This window comes from Lepidothrix coronata, unplaced genomic scaffold, assembly GCF_001604755.1.
Source record: "Lepidothrix coronata isolate B3197 unplaced genomic scaffold, Lepidothrix_coronata-1.0 Scaffold78, whole genome shotgun sequence".
Taxonomy (NCBI): domain Eukaryota; kingdom Metazoa; phylum Chordata; class Aves; order Passeriformes; family Pipridae; genus Lepidothrix; species Lepidothrix coronata.
In genome coordinates this window covers 162954-181716 of record NW_016690258.1, presented here as the reverse complement: position 1 = coordinate 181716, position 18763 = coordinate 162954, and the positions used below count along the sequence as shown (strand labels likewise).

Below are 18763 nucleotides of genomic sequence, written 5' to 3'. Positions count from 1 at the left end.
GAGTGGGTCTTGTTTCTCTTTGTCCCCCAAGGCCTTTGATGCACAAATGCCAGGGTGGTGCTGTCAATACCGTGCATTCCCACATTTCCAGAGCAGTGCTGTGAGCTGAGGGAGCATTTCCCTGGTGCACTTGGTGACTGGAAAGGCAGTGGCAGCCTTGTTAAAGCGATGGCAGAGCTGGCAGCAGACATTGTTGTGTTTGATTTCAGTCGGTGTATTTGATTTCAGGTTGAGTGAAATAACCATCTAAAATGCCCATCTTGCTTTTCTTTTTTTCCCCCCTTTAATTTCTGGGAGGGGGTGGGTTGGGGGAGCAGACAACTGTGCTGTTCATAAATGATGAAATGCTAACGAAACCCTGCTCTGCGCTCTCTCCCTCCAGCGCTGTGTGGTGCTGCGGTTCCTGAAGTCCCCCCCCAACCAGACTAAGGTAAGATTCAACATGTCCCTTTGCTAAAAGCCCTCAGGTAAACTAATAGCCAGTGTGAGGAGAAATCAGAAACCCCTGAAAGAGCTGTGACTGGCAGGAGTAGGAATAAGGGGATGTTTTGAAATGTGCCCGTGTTTCAGGGGTTTTGGCAACAGGAGGAAATTTGAGGTCGCTTTACGTAAGTAAGGTGATGTGAGTGCTGATACCAAGCCCTCTGTGTGGGGCAGGGTGTGAGACTGCCATGTGTTAGAGGGGATGGCTTTCTATGGCACAGAGACAGTGGGAGTGTTCCATATCCAGGGACAGGAGTGCAGGGATGCTGAGGAAGAAATGAGTTTTGCTGGTTGTTGTCAGCTGGGACAGAACAGGAACAGCTCAGGATTGGTGTCATGGTAAAGGTCTGCTGCTGACCACCCATTCAGTAGCTAAAAAGCCATGGAATTTGAGCAAACACATGAAATACTCACAGAATAACCTTTGTCAGTGATTTTAGTCCTGTCTATTGTAAAGAACAGGACACAGTCTCCCAGTTTCTTGGATGGCAGAATAAGGTTTTTCTGCTCAAGAAGCAACTGAAGTGAGTTACTTCAGATTTCTTTTAACAGGGATAAAGAGTGATTGAGAAGCAAAGGTGGAGGGTGAACACAGTTCCAAGGGAAAAAAAAAATAAGTAAAGAGAGTACAAGGTTCAAATTCTTTCATTTCCTCACCCTCAAGAGAAGTCTTTAGGGTGTGTGTTACCTGAGAGATAAAGGGAATGGCTGGAGTTACCCATGGCTTTGTTAGGTTCAGTGGCAGTGGTGGGTTCTTCTGGTGAGAGAAATATAAAAAACATTGAGGCTCTGCTGAGAGCTGGGGTGTGTGTGCTTAATTTCAGGGAAAAAGAAACAAGGACGAATGTAAAGAAAACATAGGGCATTTTGTTGCTTTAAATCAGGAAGTTGAATGTGAAAAACATTCATTTTAACAAGGGACAAGGGAGAAGTTTCTCCAGTAAAGCAGAGGAAGGCAAGAACCCATGAACACAGTGTGAGTTATTTGATGGCCTTTCTCCTACTATTTGACTTGAAAAAAAGTCTGGTAAAACTAAAGTGTGATTCAAGTTGTTTCTTGAGCTGCTTGTAGTGGCATGGTTTCAAAAATGTATCTTGTGCTTCTGTAGTAGCCCAAGATAATAATTTTTAGAGTGTTAACAAGAACAGGGAAGAGCCCGGTGGATTGCAAAGGAAACAGTGCTTATCTCAATTTTTAATACACCAAGGGAGAACTAGACCACAACTTTAATTATAAAGTCAGTCTGTTACAGTTTATTTAAGAAGACAAAACACTAAGTACCAGCTTTTTTCCTCTTTTTTTTTTTTTTAATATAATTTTTAAGTTGGAAGAGATGGTTGCATAATAATTGTTTTTAAAAAATTGACAGAGTTTGACAAAGTCACAAAGGAAGCCAGGAAATGACTTTTCAGTTCCACACTACAGCAGTGAGGTTGATAATACTGCTGTGGAGTACTTTGGCCTTGCATGTAGTGTTATGGACTGGGACAGTGAAACATGAGGTAAAAAAGCTTGTGCCCAGCTCCAGCATTCTGTATTTGCCTTGGGTTGGGATTGTGATACACAGTTTCCTCTAAATAGATGACTTTGTAATTTGAATATATTTACTTACCTTGGTGATTGATGGTTTTATTTTTTTAGGATCATTTTTTTCTTAGAGCGGAACAGTAAACTAAATACTTTATCTTCAGATCAGTAAACAAATCCTGGAGAATCAGAGTTTTGGGACAAACTTGTACCTAGCAACATGACAGAGGAGAAGATGTTTTTTTGGGATAATCTGTATTCCTGACTAGTGCAAGATGAGTTAATCAACTTTCTTCAGATCAGAGTAGTGCCATTGAGAGAGTTACTGAGGCATCTTAGTGTGTGTTTGGTTCTGAGACTCGAGCAGTGCAAGGTTGCCTGTTGGGAAGAGACTCTGCAGTTATTTTGGCTCTCTTAAAAGATTTCAGGGAGAGTTGTTCTGAGGAACAGCTCCATGTACAGTTTGCCAAGCATTTTAAATAATCAGTGCTGTCCTGGCCTTTATGGAAATGGTGCTGTGGGAAAAAAAATCTCCCTGTTGTGATGACACTATAAAACCAAGTCAGTAAGACTGTTAGTGACAAGCTCCTTTTCCCTATGGCATCTGTGATTTGTGTTGGATGTGGTCTTTCCTCCTTTCTCTAGACTTTGGCAGTATCTGAGTGTTGCCCTCCAGCATTTTATTTTCTCCTGCTCTGCTCTTCTTGTTTCCCCTCTACAATTTTCTAACATGTACCTGAGTGTTGCATTTTCTTTTTCCTCCACTTAAAATCCCAGTGTGGGGATTTAGTGGTGGTTTTTTTGTCTTACAAAAGCACAGAGAAGCTTCTCTATTGTAACACTGAAATACTGTGCACAGAACCAGAGTGTGCTGGAGCACTGGGAATGGGATAATAGTGCTATAAGGCTTCTTTGCTCCCTCTTTAATGAGCAGGAGCTGTCAAAGTCTGACTGCACCGATGTCCCTGTCCTGCTTCCAGTACTCATGGAAATTCATTTCTATCTTTTGGCATTTTTGTCTTGTAGAAGAACTTGGAGTTTCCTTATAGACACATAAAACAAAATTAACAGAGGATGCCATTACAGTAAGATTTTTCATTGTCCGGGGCAGGATTTGGGACAAATGGCAAGTTCTGTACCTGTCCATGCCGAGGTTTGTGATGTCTCAGTCTCTCCAGCCATTCCCTTCCCAATCTCCATGAGGTATTTTGTAACACTCCAGGCCTCTCCTGCACTCCAGCTGTTGGCAGGAAGGCCTGCTGGGCACCTCTTTGGACTACTAGAATTCTTTGAGTTGTTTTAAGAATAATGGTCAAAGACAGAGTAGATTTTGAGTAACCTCCTTCTCTTCCACCTTTGTAATTTTCTCTCTTTTTTTCCCCTGACACTTAAGAATCATCATCTCTCTGGCTGTTTTTGTGTTTGTCCCAGCCCCTGAGGCAGAAACAAAGGTAGATTATGTGCCTGTTTAGTTTCAGTGTGCACTGACCTACCAAGCTCAGCAATTAGGCTGTTTGCTAAATCACTGACTAGCATGTGTATGTGTTCTGGAGTGTTGTTTATCATTATCTCAGGGCTAAATTACCACGCTTCTGTCTTCCAGACTTCACAGGAAATACTACACCATCTGCAAAACATCGTAGACTTTGGAAAACATGTGATGAAACAGTTCTTTGGGGAGAACTACGTTCACCACGGGGTAAATGTTTTATTCTTAAAAGAAACGGCTTATGCACTGTAAACACTGAAGTGTTTGGGGGAGCTCTGAATACACACACACAAGGAGCATTTGGGTGAGAACAAAGATCCTGCTCTGTGCTGATGAGGGGGTTGGATTGTCTCCGTGGGTGTTTCAAGCTTCTAATGAAAGAGTGGTCATTGCTCTACATAAGGCAAGAGGGGCGTGCTTAAGAGGGAGTTTTAGACTTAACTGTTAAACAAGGGGTTAAACCTGGTTCATATAAATGGTTGAGGTTTCTGTGCAGTCACAGATAACCTTTTCCCTTGCCACTCACTCTGTTCTTCAGGGCAGCCAGATCTCCTTCACTGAACATCAGATACCTGGGTGGAAAAGCTACAGCTTCACCTGGAACTTGAGTTACACAGTCCTGCCTTGGAAGGGTGGGATGTGAGGATGAAAAGGGACTTTTTCATTTGTGAAAAGGATAAAATGATGCAGGTTCCTTGGTGCACATTAAACTTGCACTGAAAAGGCTCTTTCTCATGCATTTATTGAAATCAGTTCTTTGTTTTTATAGTGCAGCAGGTGTTCCCTGTGATTGCAGGTACAGGTCTTCACAGTTAATCAGAGGGAAAAGCTGCTTTTTTTAGTGTACTGTTGTTAACAGCCACTGAACTTTGCAATTCTATTTTAAGACCCCTCAAAACTGGGTATTAATTTTTGTGTTGAAATACATTTTTTTTTTAACAGGAAATTATTCAACTGCCTTTAGACTTCGTAAGACAGCTCTGTTTGAAAATCCAGCCAGAGAGGCCAGGTAAGTGCCAGGGATGGCATTAAAACAGGGGCTTCCTCAAGCTGTAAAGCATTTTCCTTTGTTCTAAAGTTAAAAGGCATTATACCTCAGAATATGAGGAGACTTTGTGTAATATTGAGGCAATGATAAGTTGAAAACTTGTTGTGGAAAAAATGGAAATGGACGTGTTTTGGAATTAACAGTTGCAGCCGTGCTTTTCTAGTCCCCTGGACACGGGGGATTGATGGGGACAGTGTGTGAGGTGAGGGTGTGCTGACCTTGTGAAAACTTTGGGAACGTGCTGCAAGACTGGAAGTTTGGCAACCTGTGACGTGTTTGGTGTGAAGGGAAGTGCTACAGAACGTGGTGTCACCTTTCACAGTTGGCAGCACCTGGTGCATGTTCTTCACATGTGGCTGAGCTCCAAACGGGGCAAAGGAAAGGGCCCTCATGGTGTGTTCATCTTATGTTTCTTAGAATGGTCAGAAACTCCTGCTTTAGCAAAGTTCTTGAAGAAAAATATGGCATTAAATCAAAGTGCTGTAGTGATTGCTTTGTTGCCTTTGATCCAGGAAAAAAATTGAATTAATTTACATACAGTGAACACAGGACACTCTCCGTCGTTGATTTGTCCTCACCTGTTTGAGAAGCAGTTCCACAGTGCCAGAAACCAGCAAGGACAGTAAATAGTTTTAAGTAAATAGTGTCTCATAGAAGTTAAAAAATCAATGATACTCTGGTAGAATTGAGTGATAGAATTCAGTTTTATTTTTCAACATTAAACTTCGTGTGTCCACAGCTGCTGAGGATTGAAAGGTGTTTGTGAGGAGCTGTCCAAGTGCTTTACAACAGCAAATCCATTTTCAACAGGAATCTTTTTTTAACCTTGAGGAAAGAATTTCCTTCAACATTACCTTTCACATGCGCCTGTCTAACTTATGGAGGAGCTTCTCTAATAATTCATATTTCTGTGTCTGTCTGATTTGGCAGGTGGCTTTCAGCTGGGAAGGTGGATGTACTTTTGCTTAAGTTTAGAAATGAAACCCCAGCGTTTTGTTGGAGACAGAAGGTTTCTTGCTCATCCTGGTGAAGTGCAGCAAGTCATTGCAGGCTGGTGCCTAATGAGGCTTCAGTTTCTGGGATTTATTTTTTCTATTGCAATGTATTTTTTCACAATGGGCATTTTTCTTGGCAGTGGAAACCGTAACAGAACACGTGTGTTCTGTGTCTCTCTTTAGCAACAGAGGTATTTGAAAATCGAGGGGTCTGTGTTCTGGTTAATGTTGAACTAAAATCTCACAGACTTTCCGTGTCCCAAAGGATGCACGTGGAGAGAGGGTATTTAAAGGCTTTTTTAAAATAATTCCTCTTAAGTTTCTGATATTCCTGGCAGTTCTCACAGATTCCTTTTGACCCAGCTGAGGAATGGTAGGTCGTGCAGCTTTAGTAAGCAAACACGAGATCACATCTTTGAATAAATACACTAATTAGTCACTTTACCTGTTGTTGGCCAATGCATTTCCTTGCTTTTTCAGGCATCACCTCTCTTGGGAGGAGCTGGGAGCTGGCCATTAACAGCAGCCCTTGTGGCACTCCACATGGCCAGGACAGTTTTGAGGAAACTGAGCCTGGGCGTTGGTAACGGGGAGGGCAAATTTGTGCAAGTGCATAATTGGCTAAAGCCTCCCAAACTGCGAGTCCTGTGCTTCCAGGTCTGTCCCCACACCCCAGCTGGCAGACAGGATGGCTGCAGAGCAAACAAACCTGCCCACAGCTGATTCTGACGTTTGTGTTGGCTTTCCTTTGCTTCCCCAGAGTGTCGCTGTGACAAGGACATGGACACGCTGAGCGGGTTCGCGATGTGCCTTCCCAACCTGACGCGGCCGCAGAGCTACCGCCTGGCCGAGCACCGGCCCCTGCTCTGCATCGAGATCAAGGTGTGGGGGGAGAGGCTCCTCGGGGGGCTCCTTTGCCTTTTTTAATACTTACTGGCCAGAGCAGTTCAAGGAATGCAGCAGTGGGATAAGGCAGAGCTCAGTTTACACTGTAACCCCTCTTTTAAGTCCTGATCTTTCAAAACTTGGGAAATTCCCAGGTGTTACTAGGCTTTTCTGTAGGCCACAGCAGTTTTGTGTCCTTATTTATTAAAATAATTTATTTCTCTGAAATAACTGGGAGTAATATTCAGCTTTTAAGTGCTGGATTTCTTTTTAAATTATTTTTTTAAATTTTCCTTTAACCGGAAAGATTGGCATCTTGTGTGTGCTTCTGTTTCTATGGAGAGATACATTTATATTTACAGTCTTTTTTTGTTTGTTTGTTTTAGCCAAAGTGTGGCTTCATTCCTTTCTCCAGCCATGTTTCACAGGAGATAAAGCACAAGGTGTGTCGTTACTGTATGCATCAGCATCTAAAGGTAATTATGGAGTCATCCTGCTTCCCCTTGGCTGGACTGTGCTTTATTTGCTGTTCCAGGCTTGGGTTCCTGTTAAAACTTGCTCAAATCCCTGATATGACTAAAGCTGGTAGGTGGATACACAGCTTGAGTTGCTGGGTGTGAATTTGTTTAGTGAGAGATGGAACAAGTTCTGTGGGAAGCTGGAAGCAAACAAACACAATATCAGTCTTTGGGGCCTGTGAACGCTGTGGTTGGGTAAAATCTGTTGTGGAACTTCCTTTCAGGATCAGCTCACCCAGTGCATTCTGTGACTTACAATAAACAGCCTGTAACAGGCACAGAGTTCACTGGACTTGTGTCCTTTGTGAGTCTGAAATGGGGTGGCTGGGCCTCCCTGATTAATGTGATCTTCCTCCCTCTGCGAGTGCACTTTGAGTGACCGGGAAAATGACCAGGAAGGCCCACAGTGGTCATGAATTTTGTGTTCAAAGAGGTTTAAGTGTGGTGGGACCTCTGAAGGGAGGATGTCAGTGCACACACCTGACTGTTAAAATAAGAGAGCAGTTATTCCAGGGACAGTGGGTAACAGCAGTGCTCTGGTTTTCCCCAGGTAGCAAATGGAAAATGGAAGCGACCCAGTAAATATTGCCCATTGGATCTCTTCTCAGGGTAAGGATTCTGTTTTTTTGCCAAAAGGAATCTGTAACACGGGGGGAGGGTTTGGCAGATTTTCCTCAGATTCCTTTGCCTTTTGCTGAGGTATTAAGGATAATCCATGCCTGCTTGAGTGACCTTTACAGAGAATATTTCTAGTGCTGTCTATTTACACCTATCTCAGGAATCAGAGCTGCTTATTAATGTGCCAGTGCCTTTTGCTGCATAACATTGCAGCCAAGAGCTGTTTGCTTTACTCAGATTTGAAGCTCACTTTGCCTTTGCAGTGACCTCAGCTCACGCCAGGTGTGAACATCCAAAGGCTGGGATAAAACATTCTTGGTTTTATTTTTTGTTTTCCCTAGAAACAAACAGAGAATGCACTTTGCTTTGAAGAGCTTATTACAGGAGGCACAGAACAACTTGAAAATATTTAAGGTAAACAGTTAAATCTCTACTTGCTTTTTTTGCCTTGGCTTTTAAACAATTTGCCTTCAGCATGTAAACAGTCAAGATCTTCAAACCTACCCAATCAGCACCTACCCATCAGTTCCATTTTTGGACCCCACCAAAAGAAGGAAACAGGAAAACTCTGAATTAGATTTCAGTTTAGGACAGATAAGTAATAATTTCCCAGAATTCACAGACTCATGGAATGTCCTGAGCTGGAGGGACCCACAAGGATCATCAAAGTCCCACTCCTGGCCCTGCACAGGACACAGCCCAACAATCCCAGCGTGTGCCTGAGAGCCTTGTCTAAATGTTCCTTGAGCTCTGGCAGCCTTGGGGTTGTGATCACTGCCCTGGGGAATTAAATTAGTCTAAAAGAATTGCTGAGGAACAACTAATAGAAAAGGACTTTTAAGTCTGACCAAAGTTTTAAAAATTCAGGAGGAAGAAGATGGAGAACTTTGCATGTTGCTGCAAATATTTTGGTTTTAAATTCCTGTTGGAACTCTGATGGAGGTCAAATGCAGAGCAGGTCTCACTGGGGAAGGAAAAAGTTCCCTTTTCCATGGCATTCATGTAGAAAAAATATAAAGCAGTAACTTATGGCTTATGGAGATTTTCAGATTAATTCTAGGAAACAAGACTCTGCAATTTATTTCCAGTATTAAATCAACTATTTGAATTACTTAAACTTCTGTGAACTGTCCTATTTTTTCTATTAGCACAGGTAACTATCACACCTTTTCTGTCCCCTTTCACAGCCTTCCCTTTGCCAGTCTGAATGGTAAAAGAAGGTTGTTTCACACGGTGCCTTTTCACTCCTCACATTATTCAGAAAGAAGTGATAGGAAAATGTGTCAAGTATCAGATCACTTGTATTTTTCTGATTCCTTACAGTTAATTAAGTTGGGAAAGTAGCACTTGGTTTAAATGGGGTTTTTGCTTCTCATTCAGAGGTTGTTACATGTGGAATCTGATTAAACTTAAGAGGGCAGTTTGTAAGACTGGGCATGTCGTGTGCATTTGTATGGAGATTGTTAAGCTAAGAACACTTTTCTGTACTTAAAATATTAAATCCAGTGCTTTGAGTAGCTCAGTATGAAAGACTTGATTTCATGAAGTGCCTAAAGACTCTTCATTCCCCCCCCCTTTCAGAATGGCGAACTAATTTATGGCTGTAAGGATGACCAGGACTGTGTCTCTGACTGGAACGAACTCGCTCGTCACTTAAAACCTTTCTTTTTCCCCTCCAACGGGCTGGTGAGTGGCCCCCACTGCACAAGGACAATTGTTAAAGAACTGATCCAGGTGATAACCATGACGCTACTGAGTAGCACCGACACCTGCAGGGCAGGTGACATGAAGACAGTGCCCGTTTCACAAGGACGAAGCTACTGTGAAGCAAGTGCTTTCAACAAGGAGCTGGTCAGAAATGGTAAGGAAGAACTTCTCAAGCACTGGCAGTAATGGACTGCCCACGGAATCACTGAGTGGTTTGGGTTGAAGGGACCTTTACAGGCCACCTACTCCACCCCCCTGCCATGGGCAGGGACACCTTCTGCTTCCACGGGTTGCTGAGGGCCTTGTCTGATGTAACGATTCAGATCTTTGTCTCTCGTTTGCTTATGGATGCTGATGTGGGAATGGAAACAGTGGAGCTGTAGTGACATTTAAAAAACAAGTTCTGAGCTGTGTGGCTGGTAGATAATTGCCCTTAATGTGACGTTGGAGTGAGCACTTTCAGCACTGTGCCTAATGACAGGTAAAAAATAAATGCAGGAAGTGGTAGAGGAAAAATGGAAGAAAATACCAGTGTGAGCTGATAACAATCGTAGGGATTCCAAACAAATGGGGAATTCTGATGTTGTATGTGATGAAGCTGGGCTGCTTTGGTTGCTGTGTTACATGACACCTGTTCCTTGCCTTTCCCTCTCCTCCTGCCAGTCCTCACCAGCGAGGGCACAGCTCATGTTCTTCTACTGCTCTTCTGGTGAAAAGAGAGGTCTGAATACCAGAGGGAAAGGGAATGGGAAGTGAGAGTTGGAAAACTGTGAACAATGATAATTCCTCAGTGCATAAGTTCTGTGAAGCTCTAACTATTCAAGATGCTGCCAGTTACTCTAATTATACAAAAAACATGTTTCTCACTCTGCTTTTGAGGAAGACCTTTTTCACTACTGGTGGTTTGTTGTAGTGTTGGAGAAAGAGCTGTCTCACAGAAATTACAGCAAGTGCAAATCTCTTTATATTATTTAACAAAAACACAGGACAGCTGAAATGCTGAATTACTTTCTGCCAGCAGTTGATACTGTTCAAAGTGAATTTGTAGTGGCTTCAGACTCAGATGAGAAATTTCTCTTGTGAACTCAAACAAGTAGATTGCAGGACGGGTGTGTTTTGGTGTTTATTTTTTGGGGTAATTTGCAGAGTTGTACACCAGGCGTTTTATTCTGCAGTTTAAATGTGTACCTGGCACTTTAGTGTTTGGAAACTGAAATGTTTCAACGTTTCCCCCTCCCTGTGTGTGACTGGACTAAAAGTATTTGGCCTTGTGTTGTGGACAAGCACATGTTCTGGCAAATTGAAGCAAAGAACACACTCGTGTCTGCCTTATTTTAAACCCCATTTTCTTCTAGGTAAACACAAATTGGAAAGCTCTGGCTTACCGAGGGGTTGTCTCCTTTATAAAACCCTTCAGGCTCAGATGCTTGACATGCTGGATATTGAAGGACTCTATCCTTTGTACAGTAGAGTTGAACAGTACTTGGAGGAATTTCCTGAAGAGAGGTAAGACTTGATGGCTTTTCTTTTCAGTTCTGAGTAACCAGGTGTGCTGGCAAGACTGGCTCTGTCTTGTTATGTTGTACAACCTTCCTTCATGGCATTGCACATTCTGAATTTCTAACTTGAACTGCCAGATAACATAAAAGATCAGTTTTATTGTTGCAAGTTTTGGTGTCAGTCACTTTGGGCTGAGTTTTTAAGTAATGATTACGGGAAGTTCACAACAGGTAGGAGAGAACAATTCCCTTTTCCTGAGCAGTGCAGGTTGTGTATTTGTAGAAGGGTACAGTGAAATGGGTGCTTGGTTTCTCCTGTCCCCAGTCCCTGCAGAGCTCGGAATGTCTGCAGGGATAATGATGTTTTCACAGTCATTCTCAGGTCTCTATTGGCTTACCTACAACCTGCCCTTAAAATCCAATATTTGGCAGCAATCCAGCCTGTGCCTGAGGGTCCTGCAGAAGGTGTGGATCTGCTGTTGTCCATCCTGCCCTCCTGTGAGAACAGCTCCAAATGCCAGCTTGTGACCCACACCACAAGAGCTCAAATCATACTTGAGGCACAAGAAGCTTTATCTTATGGTATTTCTTGCCTGGGCATTGAAAGCTGCTCCATTTTTTCCTCAAACAAGGCTTATTGGTGTAACAATAATTGCTACAAAAAGCCTTCCCTGGGCTGCTGTGCCTCGGCTGTGCCTCTGCCGCTGCTCACACGAGGGCACTCTGGCTTCACTCGTGGAGTCACCGCGGCTGGTGCAGCTACACGTGAAACAAAGAATTTGGGAGTGTGTTCTTTGGGCTGCAGGGGGTTTGTGTGCTGCAAACCCCACTGTGAGGGGCTCAGCTCCTCAACGGGGGTTCAGGGGTTTAACAGGGGAAGGAAGGAGGCCAAGCCACCCCCATGAGCACATGGTACAAAGCTGGGGCAGAGCAGGGCCCTGTCAGACATGCCTGTACTCCCAGGTGATCTTTTTATATATATATATATATATATATATATATATATACACTAATATATTATTATACATTTCTTATATATATATATTTCAGCAAGACTTCTGGGAGCTCCTGCAAACTGCTATAGATTTTGAAATGTACCCATTTTTTGCGAAAAATACTGTCCTTGCAGTGATCCACAGGTGGCAGTGGATTAAGAATGATTCATCTTTAAAAAAAACAAACCAAAAAACACACAACCCCTAAACAGCAGCAAATCTTGAGTGAAATGAGAGTAACAGGGACTGGTTGGGATGTTGGTTGGCAGTGGGTCAATCTTTGGACGTATTTATCAGTGTTATGGTTGGGTTGTTCTGATCTGAGTGTCTGGGCTGCTGAAGAAAGATCACACTGAAACCCAGTAAATCATCTTGGCTGTCTATAAATCTTCTTTTAACATTTATTTAGAAGTACATTACAGATAGATGGACCTTACAATGAGGCGTTTTATGAGAAGCTGCTGGATCTTTCCACGGAGGATGACGGGACAGTGGCGTTCGCGCTAACAAAGGTACTTCTGGGGAGGGTTGTTTGCTCTGGTAGTGTTAATTAACACCTGGCTCACTCTGGCAGTGTTAATTAACACTTGTCTCGCTGAAAGGGGTGGATAATGGAGGGAAGCAGCACCACTGGCTCATCAGGATCTGGACAGTTAAAGTTCTCCCTTGTGCCAGGGTGCATCTCTATAGCAGAAGCAGTTAAAAACAGATGTGTAGCACCAGTTCTTAAGAAAAAAATAAAGCTGTTTATTTGCTCTCTAGACTGAGGAAGCATTTTCATGAACTGGTGCTGGTTTGGCCAGCAGAAGATCACCTGTAGGAAATAAACATGGTTCTTATACAGGATGCTGCAAACCCCCCTGCTCCTGCCAACCGTCTGTTACGGAGATGATTTCCAGCTCTTACAGTGCCAACATCCCAGTCTAGGGAGCACACTGGTGCCTTCTGTAAGGAACAGGATGCTTTACTACAGGCAAACAGAAGCATAAGAGAAAATGTGCATTATTTCTCTGTTGCACAGGTGCAGCAGTACAGAATAGCCATGACTGCTAAAGACTGCTCCATCATGATTGCCCTTTCCCCCTGTCTGCAGGATGAATGGTAAGAGCTGCCTGTACCTGCTTTGGAATGGCTCCAGTTGTTTAGAAATTGGAGATGTTGTTTGCACAGTTCAGTCAACTCAGTAATTAAAAAAAGTGCGGGGGTTGGGGGGGGAATGTGTCCAAATATTTGGCTGTGAACATATTAATAGAGTTCTGATTTGAGGCACTTAGAACCCATGTCTGTTTCTGAAGAGTTTTAAGTTGATCGAAAGGGTTAAGGTTTTATATTCATGCTCTTCTTGAACTTTGAATTGACTGTTTATAGTAGCTCTATGTGGTTTTAAACAGGTGCAGTTTTTCTGCCTCGGTGTCCTCATATGAAAGATCTTTCAAGCTGAGTTGCCTTTAATGGCCTAATTAGAGTAAAACCAAGGCAGTAATCGAGAGGTGACATCTGTGGCTGTCAGGCAGGAGGCTTTGCTGCAATGTCATCCATTTTGGCTTGTGTCAGCAGTCATAGTCTGCAGGGGGGAGTTGGTTTACTAGACCCTTGTATTTTTGGAGAATATTGTTTTCTGCATGTGCCCTGCAGTTCTTGAGTGAAGTGTTGGTGATGGACATGAGCTGTGCAATGGCTGAGTTCAGAAATCCTCCATCCCTCAGCATGCTTGGACAGCAGTTCCCACACTAAGTGTTTTATTACCTTGAACCTAAGTAGGTGTTGCAGTGGCTCCTTCTGCTTTTGCCAGTTAATAAGGCTGTTGCTTTGTATGCACCACCTAGAAACAGCTTAGATTTACTAAATACAGAGGCACAGTAGTTGAGAGTAATGTTTGACTTCAGCTGTGTGGAAGCTGAAAGGAAAAGGACTGGAAGAGATCCCACCAAGTTCCCATTAGGACTGCTAAAGCTGGAGCTGTAATTTCCTAAGTGCTGCATTAGCTGCAGTTTATTTTCTTGGGCTCCCATGAAAGTTCTAAGATAAACATTAGAGTCACTTTTGCAAGGGGACTTGAGACACATAAATTAAAAATCCTGGTTTCAGTGACTCAGATGTGCAATGTGGATTTGTTTTCCAGCTCTGAGCAAAGATCTGTGGTACTGGCATCCAAATCCAGATTCACCTTTTCTGTCTCTGTGCTGGACCTGGACCTGAAGCCCTATGAGAGCATTCCCCACCAGTACAAACTGGATGGGGAGATAGTCAACTATTACCTGAAGAATGTACAGGCCAAAGATGACCCTGTTATGTCCAACCTCTTCAAGGAGAATGAAGACTGCACATTAGTTCTCCATAAAGTGTAACCATTTCCTTGAGGTTATTTTTACTCAAACACATTAGAAAGTGAAAGAGTAATGGAATACAGTTATGGTGATTTTTTTTTCTTTTCTATTGTGTTCAGTGCATTTTTCAGCTGTGAATGTTTTTGCTTTATGAAATGATTTCTAATGGGTGATGCCTTCTCAGAGCCCTGAGATAGCATTTGCTTAATGAATGTATTTAATGTGACAGAACAGGTAATGTGCCATACCTTGGAACTAGAGGACAGAGCAAATTAATACAAAAAGTCTACTTAGAATTGAAAGAGCACAGAATGAAAGGTTTCCTGAAGTATTGCACTAACATAGAAAGCCTAATTACTAACAAGAGAATTGCCTTGGAGCCTGTGCTTTGAGTCTCACTCATCCTTCCTAGAGGAGGGAATGCTCTGGCAAATCCTGATATAACGTTTTAGCATTAATCCACTGAAAATACAACTGTGCAGTGGCTGATCTGTGAAACTGCCCTGTCACTGCAGAACACTTAAGTACTAAATGCATGGATTAGGAACACCAGGCTGCCTCCAGAAGTTTTGTGATCATCTTGTATCTACCTAAAGCTTCTGAAATTAAGTGCAAAGGGTTAAGGTAAACACCTCTGAGTTTTATGTCACAGCTGGGCTTAACTCTCCTGCCCTACTGGTTTTTATTGTCCCTACATGATATGCTGCTATTGGAGGTGAAACCACAGCTCGCTCTCACCTAATTTAAACTGAGCTACAAGAAGAATTTGTTCTGAGTTTTACAGATCATTTCAGGTCTTTCAGGTGGTGTCAGACATTATCATTATTACACTGATGCCCCACAGCTGTGCAGCACGAGCAGCTTTCAGGCTCCTTCATTTTAAGTGATGCAGAGAAAGGGTGACAGGTGACAGCATCTCATTTTCTGCCCTGAAGCTGCAGTGGGTCAGTCTTGTGACAAAGTGGGCTTGTATCACTGCTGCAGGGATTTTTGTGATGGCTTTACTTTGTAAGCAGTGCTACGTGCAGCTGAAGTCTGGTGAGTGGCTGCAGTAACGCCATCCTTGGGGAAGATCCCGAGTTGGAGACTGGGGATATATCCAAAACTGAGGGTACTATGATAAAATCTACAGCCCCTTTCCCCTCAGGGATTGCACACCCTGAAGGGTGCAGAGATGCTCCTCAAGCCACAGGCTGTTACCTGGATCCAGCCTGTGCTCAGCAGTAATGTTGTCCAGAGCTGTGTGGGTTCCCTGCTAAAATCACATTTATATCGGGGTCTCAGTGTAATGTTTGAATTGTTCCACTTCACTGAAATTCAAAAGGCCAACTCAGGACTCCCTGTACATTGGCACAACTCAAGGAGGAAATGTGAAACACAGAGTGACACCACTCCCACAGTGACAGAGACCTGGGCTGGCACTGCCAGCTTGGATCCACTGCCAGGTGGGACAGGGCCCGGAGCTGCTCTCATGGATGTGAAATGTGATTCTGCAACAGTGCAATAACCTGGTAGCTCACAGTGGGAATAATCCTTTCTTTCCAAACAAAACCTGGGGGGAGAGAGAGCCACTTCTAAATCCAGAAACCCTCCAGCTGTTAGAAAGAGGAGGAAGGAAGGACCATCCACAGCTGGGAAGTTCCCAGGTTTTTATGCACGTTTCGTACACAAACAGAAGCCTCTGTGCTGAGCAAACAGTTTTGTTTTCAGGCAAGAAGGAGCTAAAGATGAACTGAACTAAAGGTTACACAAAACCAGCTAAACCAGTTCCATGGCAGTGGATAAGTTGCAATGAATTTTGCCTGTCTGCTGGACTCTAGACTTGAAATTAGCCTGGCCTTATCTAACAAGAGATTTCCTTAGAGAGTTGCTGTTTGTCAGAACCCAATCTCTGGCGTGGCTCAGCTGTAGTTTGGCAGTTTTTCCTGACCCACTAGAACAGTGGGAGACTGTTTAAGTGATCAAACAGTGGATTGTTACATTTATGGCATTATAAAGATACTGTTGCTTCAGTTCTTGATTTCTCCAGTTTCCCCCTTGCTGTACAGTGTTTTGCCATCCCTTGTGCTGGGGTGGCTCCAGCAGCTCTGGCCTTGGAAAGGAGTCTCTTACTGTCACTTGAGAGCCCAGAGTTTGTGGGTTTGGGCCCTTGGTTCCAGGAACTGTTACTCCCTCCCCAAGAAGGACCTGACTTCAGTTGTATCAGTTTGGGGTGGATACGGTCGTTTGGTTGGGATGGAGAGAGCAGGAACTCTTGGAAAACACAGAGAGTTACCACATGGGCTGATGGCACATCTGATGGAAGTGAAGGGAGAGGCAAGACATCTGTCTGATCCATTTTGTTTCTTCAGGGATGAATGTATGACATATGATGCTTTGGTAACATGTTACCTCCCAGAATTTCCCCCTGGAAGCAGGAATTGCTGCAGTGGGCAGGAGGCAACTCACCCACCCCTTCCCAGGAGGGTAATGGGGCCTCTCTGGGGTAGTTGAAGCTGTCTCAACACTTCCACTGTGGAACAAAGTTACTTCAGACAGTTACACTTGGGGTTTTTTACCATTGTATGTCTTTGAAATCTTCACATTCTCTTCTTCCACCCTAATTTAAGGAGAAAGCTGTTTAACTCTTTGTTCTAGGAGTCTCTTACTGTTCTCTTGTCATTTTAAAATCACTGTACTTTTACAGAGCTGTGAAATGAAATGGATTTTTAAGGACTTGATTTTGACAGTGCATGATCTTTTAACAATTTCCAGGTATCTAGAAAATGTTAAGAAGATAAACCACTCTGGTACATTAATGATTCAGAAAGATAAATTTATAATGAAATCACTCTGTACATGTAACTATTTTATTTGGCATTTTTGTATTTAAATGGCTGTATTTATTTTCATGTCATGACGATTTATATATAACGTGCCATAATTGTACAGATAGCATGTTTTATGAGTATGGTTTCTAAATGGAAAATAACTTAATGTTTATATTCAATAAAATTATAGACTGTGTAACACAATATCTTAATTAAAACTACTTTTGAAATTGCTACCTGCTGTAAGTAATGCTGGCATTCATTCAAGCACCTTGACCAGGTTCTCCAAGGCTGCCTCGATGCCCAGGAGCAGCACCATGCTCCGGAAGCGGGCGGGGACACTCTCAACTCTTGTCATCTTCTGCTCCAGGACTGCAGGAAACACACAACAGGGAAGGTTATTTTCCCAGAGCTGAACCAAGTGCTGGCAGGGGGTGAAGCACCTGCACACAGACATGGGGTGCAACCTTGGAAATCACACGGGGGGTGAAGTGCAGCTGCTGCTCAGGGGGGGTTTGTTTGCCTGGCTGGGCTCTGTGAGGGGGATTTCCGTGTTCTCTAAAGGGATGCTGGCCCAAAACAGGGCCTGGTGTTCTGCCTGGTGGCTTAGAACAGCCCCTGAAGTGACTGATGTTACCTTGCTCTGGGACTTTGGTCAGCAGGTCCAGGACAGGTGTAGTTGTCCCTTCTTCATCCAGATGGATCTTCCAAACAATCATCAATTCAAACCTGTACCGGGAGCACAGGAAGGTCAGTCCAGGGTTAACCAGGGCACTGGTTCTGGGGTTCCTCCAAAGCAGAAGCTGCAGCATTTGAGAGGCTCCTGCTCCTGCTCTCCAACAAAACTCACCTCGTGTAATCCAACTCACCCATCTCTGGGTTCGGGAACGAGGAGCATTTAATTAACTGAGGAAAACCAGTAAGATGCTGACAAGGAAGGCTTCTGGGTCCCTCCAAGCTTTCAGCCTCAAGGATTTTTAATCCTGGTTACTGTCTTTGTCTCTTATGAATGGTTTGTTTGCACAGTACAGTGGGGCAGAGTAAGAGAGGAAGGCAAAGCAGAGCACTGAGTGTCCCCTGGCCCAGCCCCTCCTGTAACATCTTCACCCAGGGTCAGGTGCTGAGCTCAGACACAGGATAAGCACAGGAATGTTGTTCCAGAAGTGTTTGATAAATGGTGATGTGCTGGGTTTGGAATAAGGGTCACCCTGATATTGTTCATGGTTGTCTTAGAATAATGCACAGGCAAACATCTGCCCAAAGCCTGCATTCCTGCATTTTTTGCTTTTATCTTTAAAAAAATAAATAATCTCAACCATCACCACTCCTGCCAGAATGGGTTTGGGTTTTTTTGCAAGGCCAGTCATGATTCCCAGCTACTGCAGTGGGACAAGATCACTGCACCATCCCAAGGCAATAGTGAGGCAGGAGGTTGGTCTGGAACAACATCCAGAGCAGATCTCCTGCTTTATAAGAGCCCTTCTTCTTTACCTCATCTTTATTCCCCTCCAAGCCTAGAATTCCTTATGGAAGGTAAGGCTTTCCTGATCCAAAGCTGATCTGCACAAGTCACTGTGGGGAGGAAGCTCCCCTTTCTCAATGACATTTGACCCCCCCATAACAACTGTAAAAATTCCCTTCAAATGTGATTTGTCAGCCTTTTGCCCCTTGATTGTTACAAATCCTTTGGGAATTTGTGCACAGCTTGTCCTGGAATTTTGCAAACAAATTCTTATGCCAGTCTGGTTTCTACCAACCCACTGAAATGACTTGGAAGTTCTTGTGTTTCATGACTGTGGGTCAGTGGGAGTGTGTGTAATGGAACTGCCACCTGGTGACCTAGAAACTGTTAAACAAAGCA

At 43.5% G+C, this 18763-nt stretch overlaps 2 protein-coding genes across 6 annotated transcripts in view; one reads left to right on the top strand and one right to left on the bottom strand.

The window, feature by feature from the left end:
* IPPK (inositol-pentakisphosphate 2-kinase) overlaps positions 1-17136 on the top strand; it is a 29928-nt gene extending 12792 nt beyond the window's left edge. For 3 of the 4 annotated variants that reach the window (XM_017819879.1, XM_017819877.1, XM_017819878.1), the window contains exons 2-13: positions 383-430; positions 3615-3710; positions 4443-4509; positions 6304-6425; positions 6815-6904; positions 7497-7555; positions 7906-7978; positions 9146-9425; positions 10627-10777; positions 12175-12277; positions 12787-12866; positions 13888-14458. In XM_017819879.1, the coding sequence (XP_017675368.1) occupies positions 3672-3710; positions 4443-4509; positions 6304-6425; positions 6815-6904; positions 7497-7555; positions 7906-7978; positions 9146-9425; positions 10627-10777; positions 12175-12277; positions 12787-12866; positions 13888-14113 (1290 nt within the window). In that variant the 5' untranslated portion in view covers positions 383-430; positions 3615-3671 and the 3' untranslated portion in view covers positions 14114-14458. Of the gene's footprint in view, positions 1-382; positions 431-3614; positions 3711-4442; positions 4510-6303; positions 6426-6814; positions 6905-7496; positions 7556-7905; positions 7979-9145; positions 9426-10626; positions 10778-12174; positions 12278-12786; positions 12867-13887 lie in introns of all 4 variants that reach the window. The other variant, XM_017819876.1, reaches the window with a different exon arrangement.
* Positions 17137-17141: 5 nt separating this feature from the next.
* Positions 17142-18763, bottom strand: part of CENPP (centromere protein P) — a 129088-nt gene continuing 127466 nt past the window's right edge. For both annotated transcript variants that reach the window (XM_017819889.1, XM_017819888.1), the window contains exons 9-10: positions 17540-17631; positions 17142-17274 (exon numbers count right to left, since the gene is read on the bottom strand). In XM_017819889.1, coding sequence (XP_017675378.1) covers positions 17162-17274; positions 17540-17631 — 205 coding nt within the window. In that variant the 3' untranslated portion in view covers positions 17142-17161. The remainder of the gene's footprint in view (positions 17275-17539; positions 17632-18763) is intronic.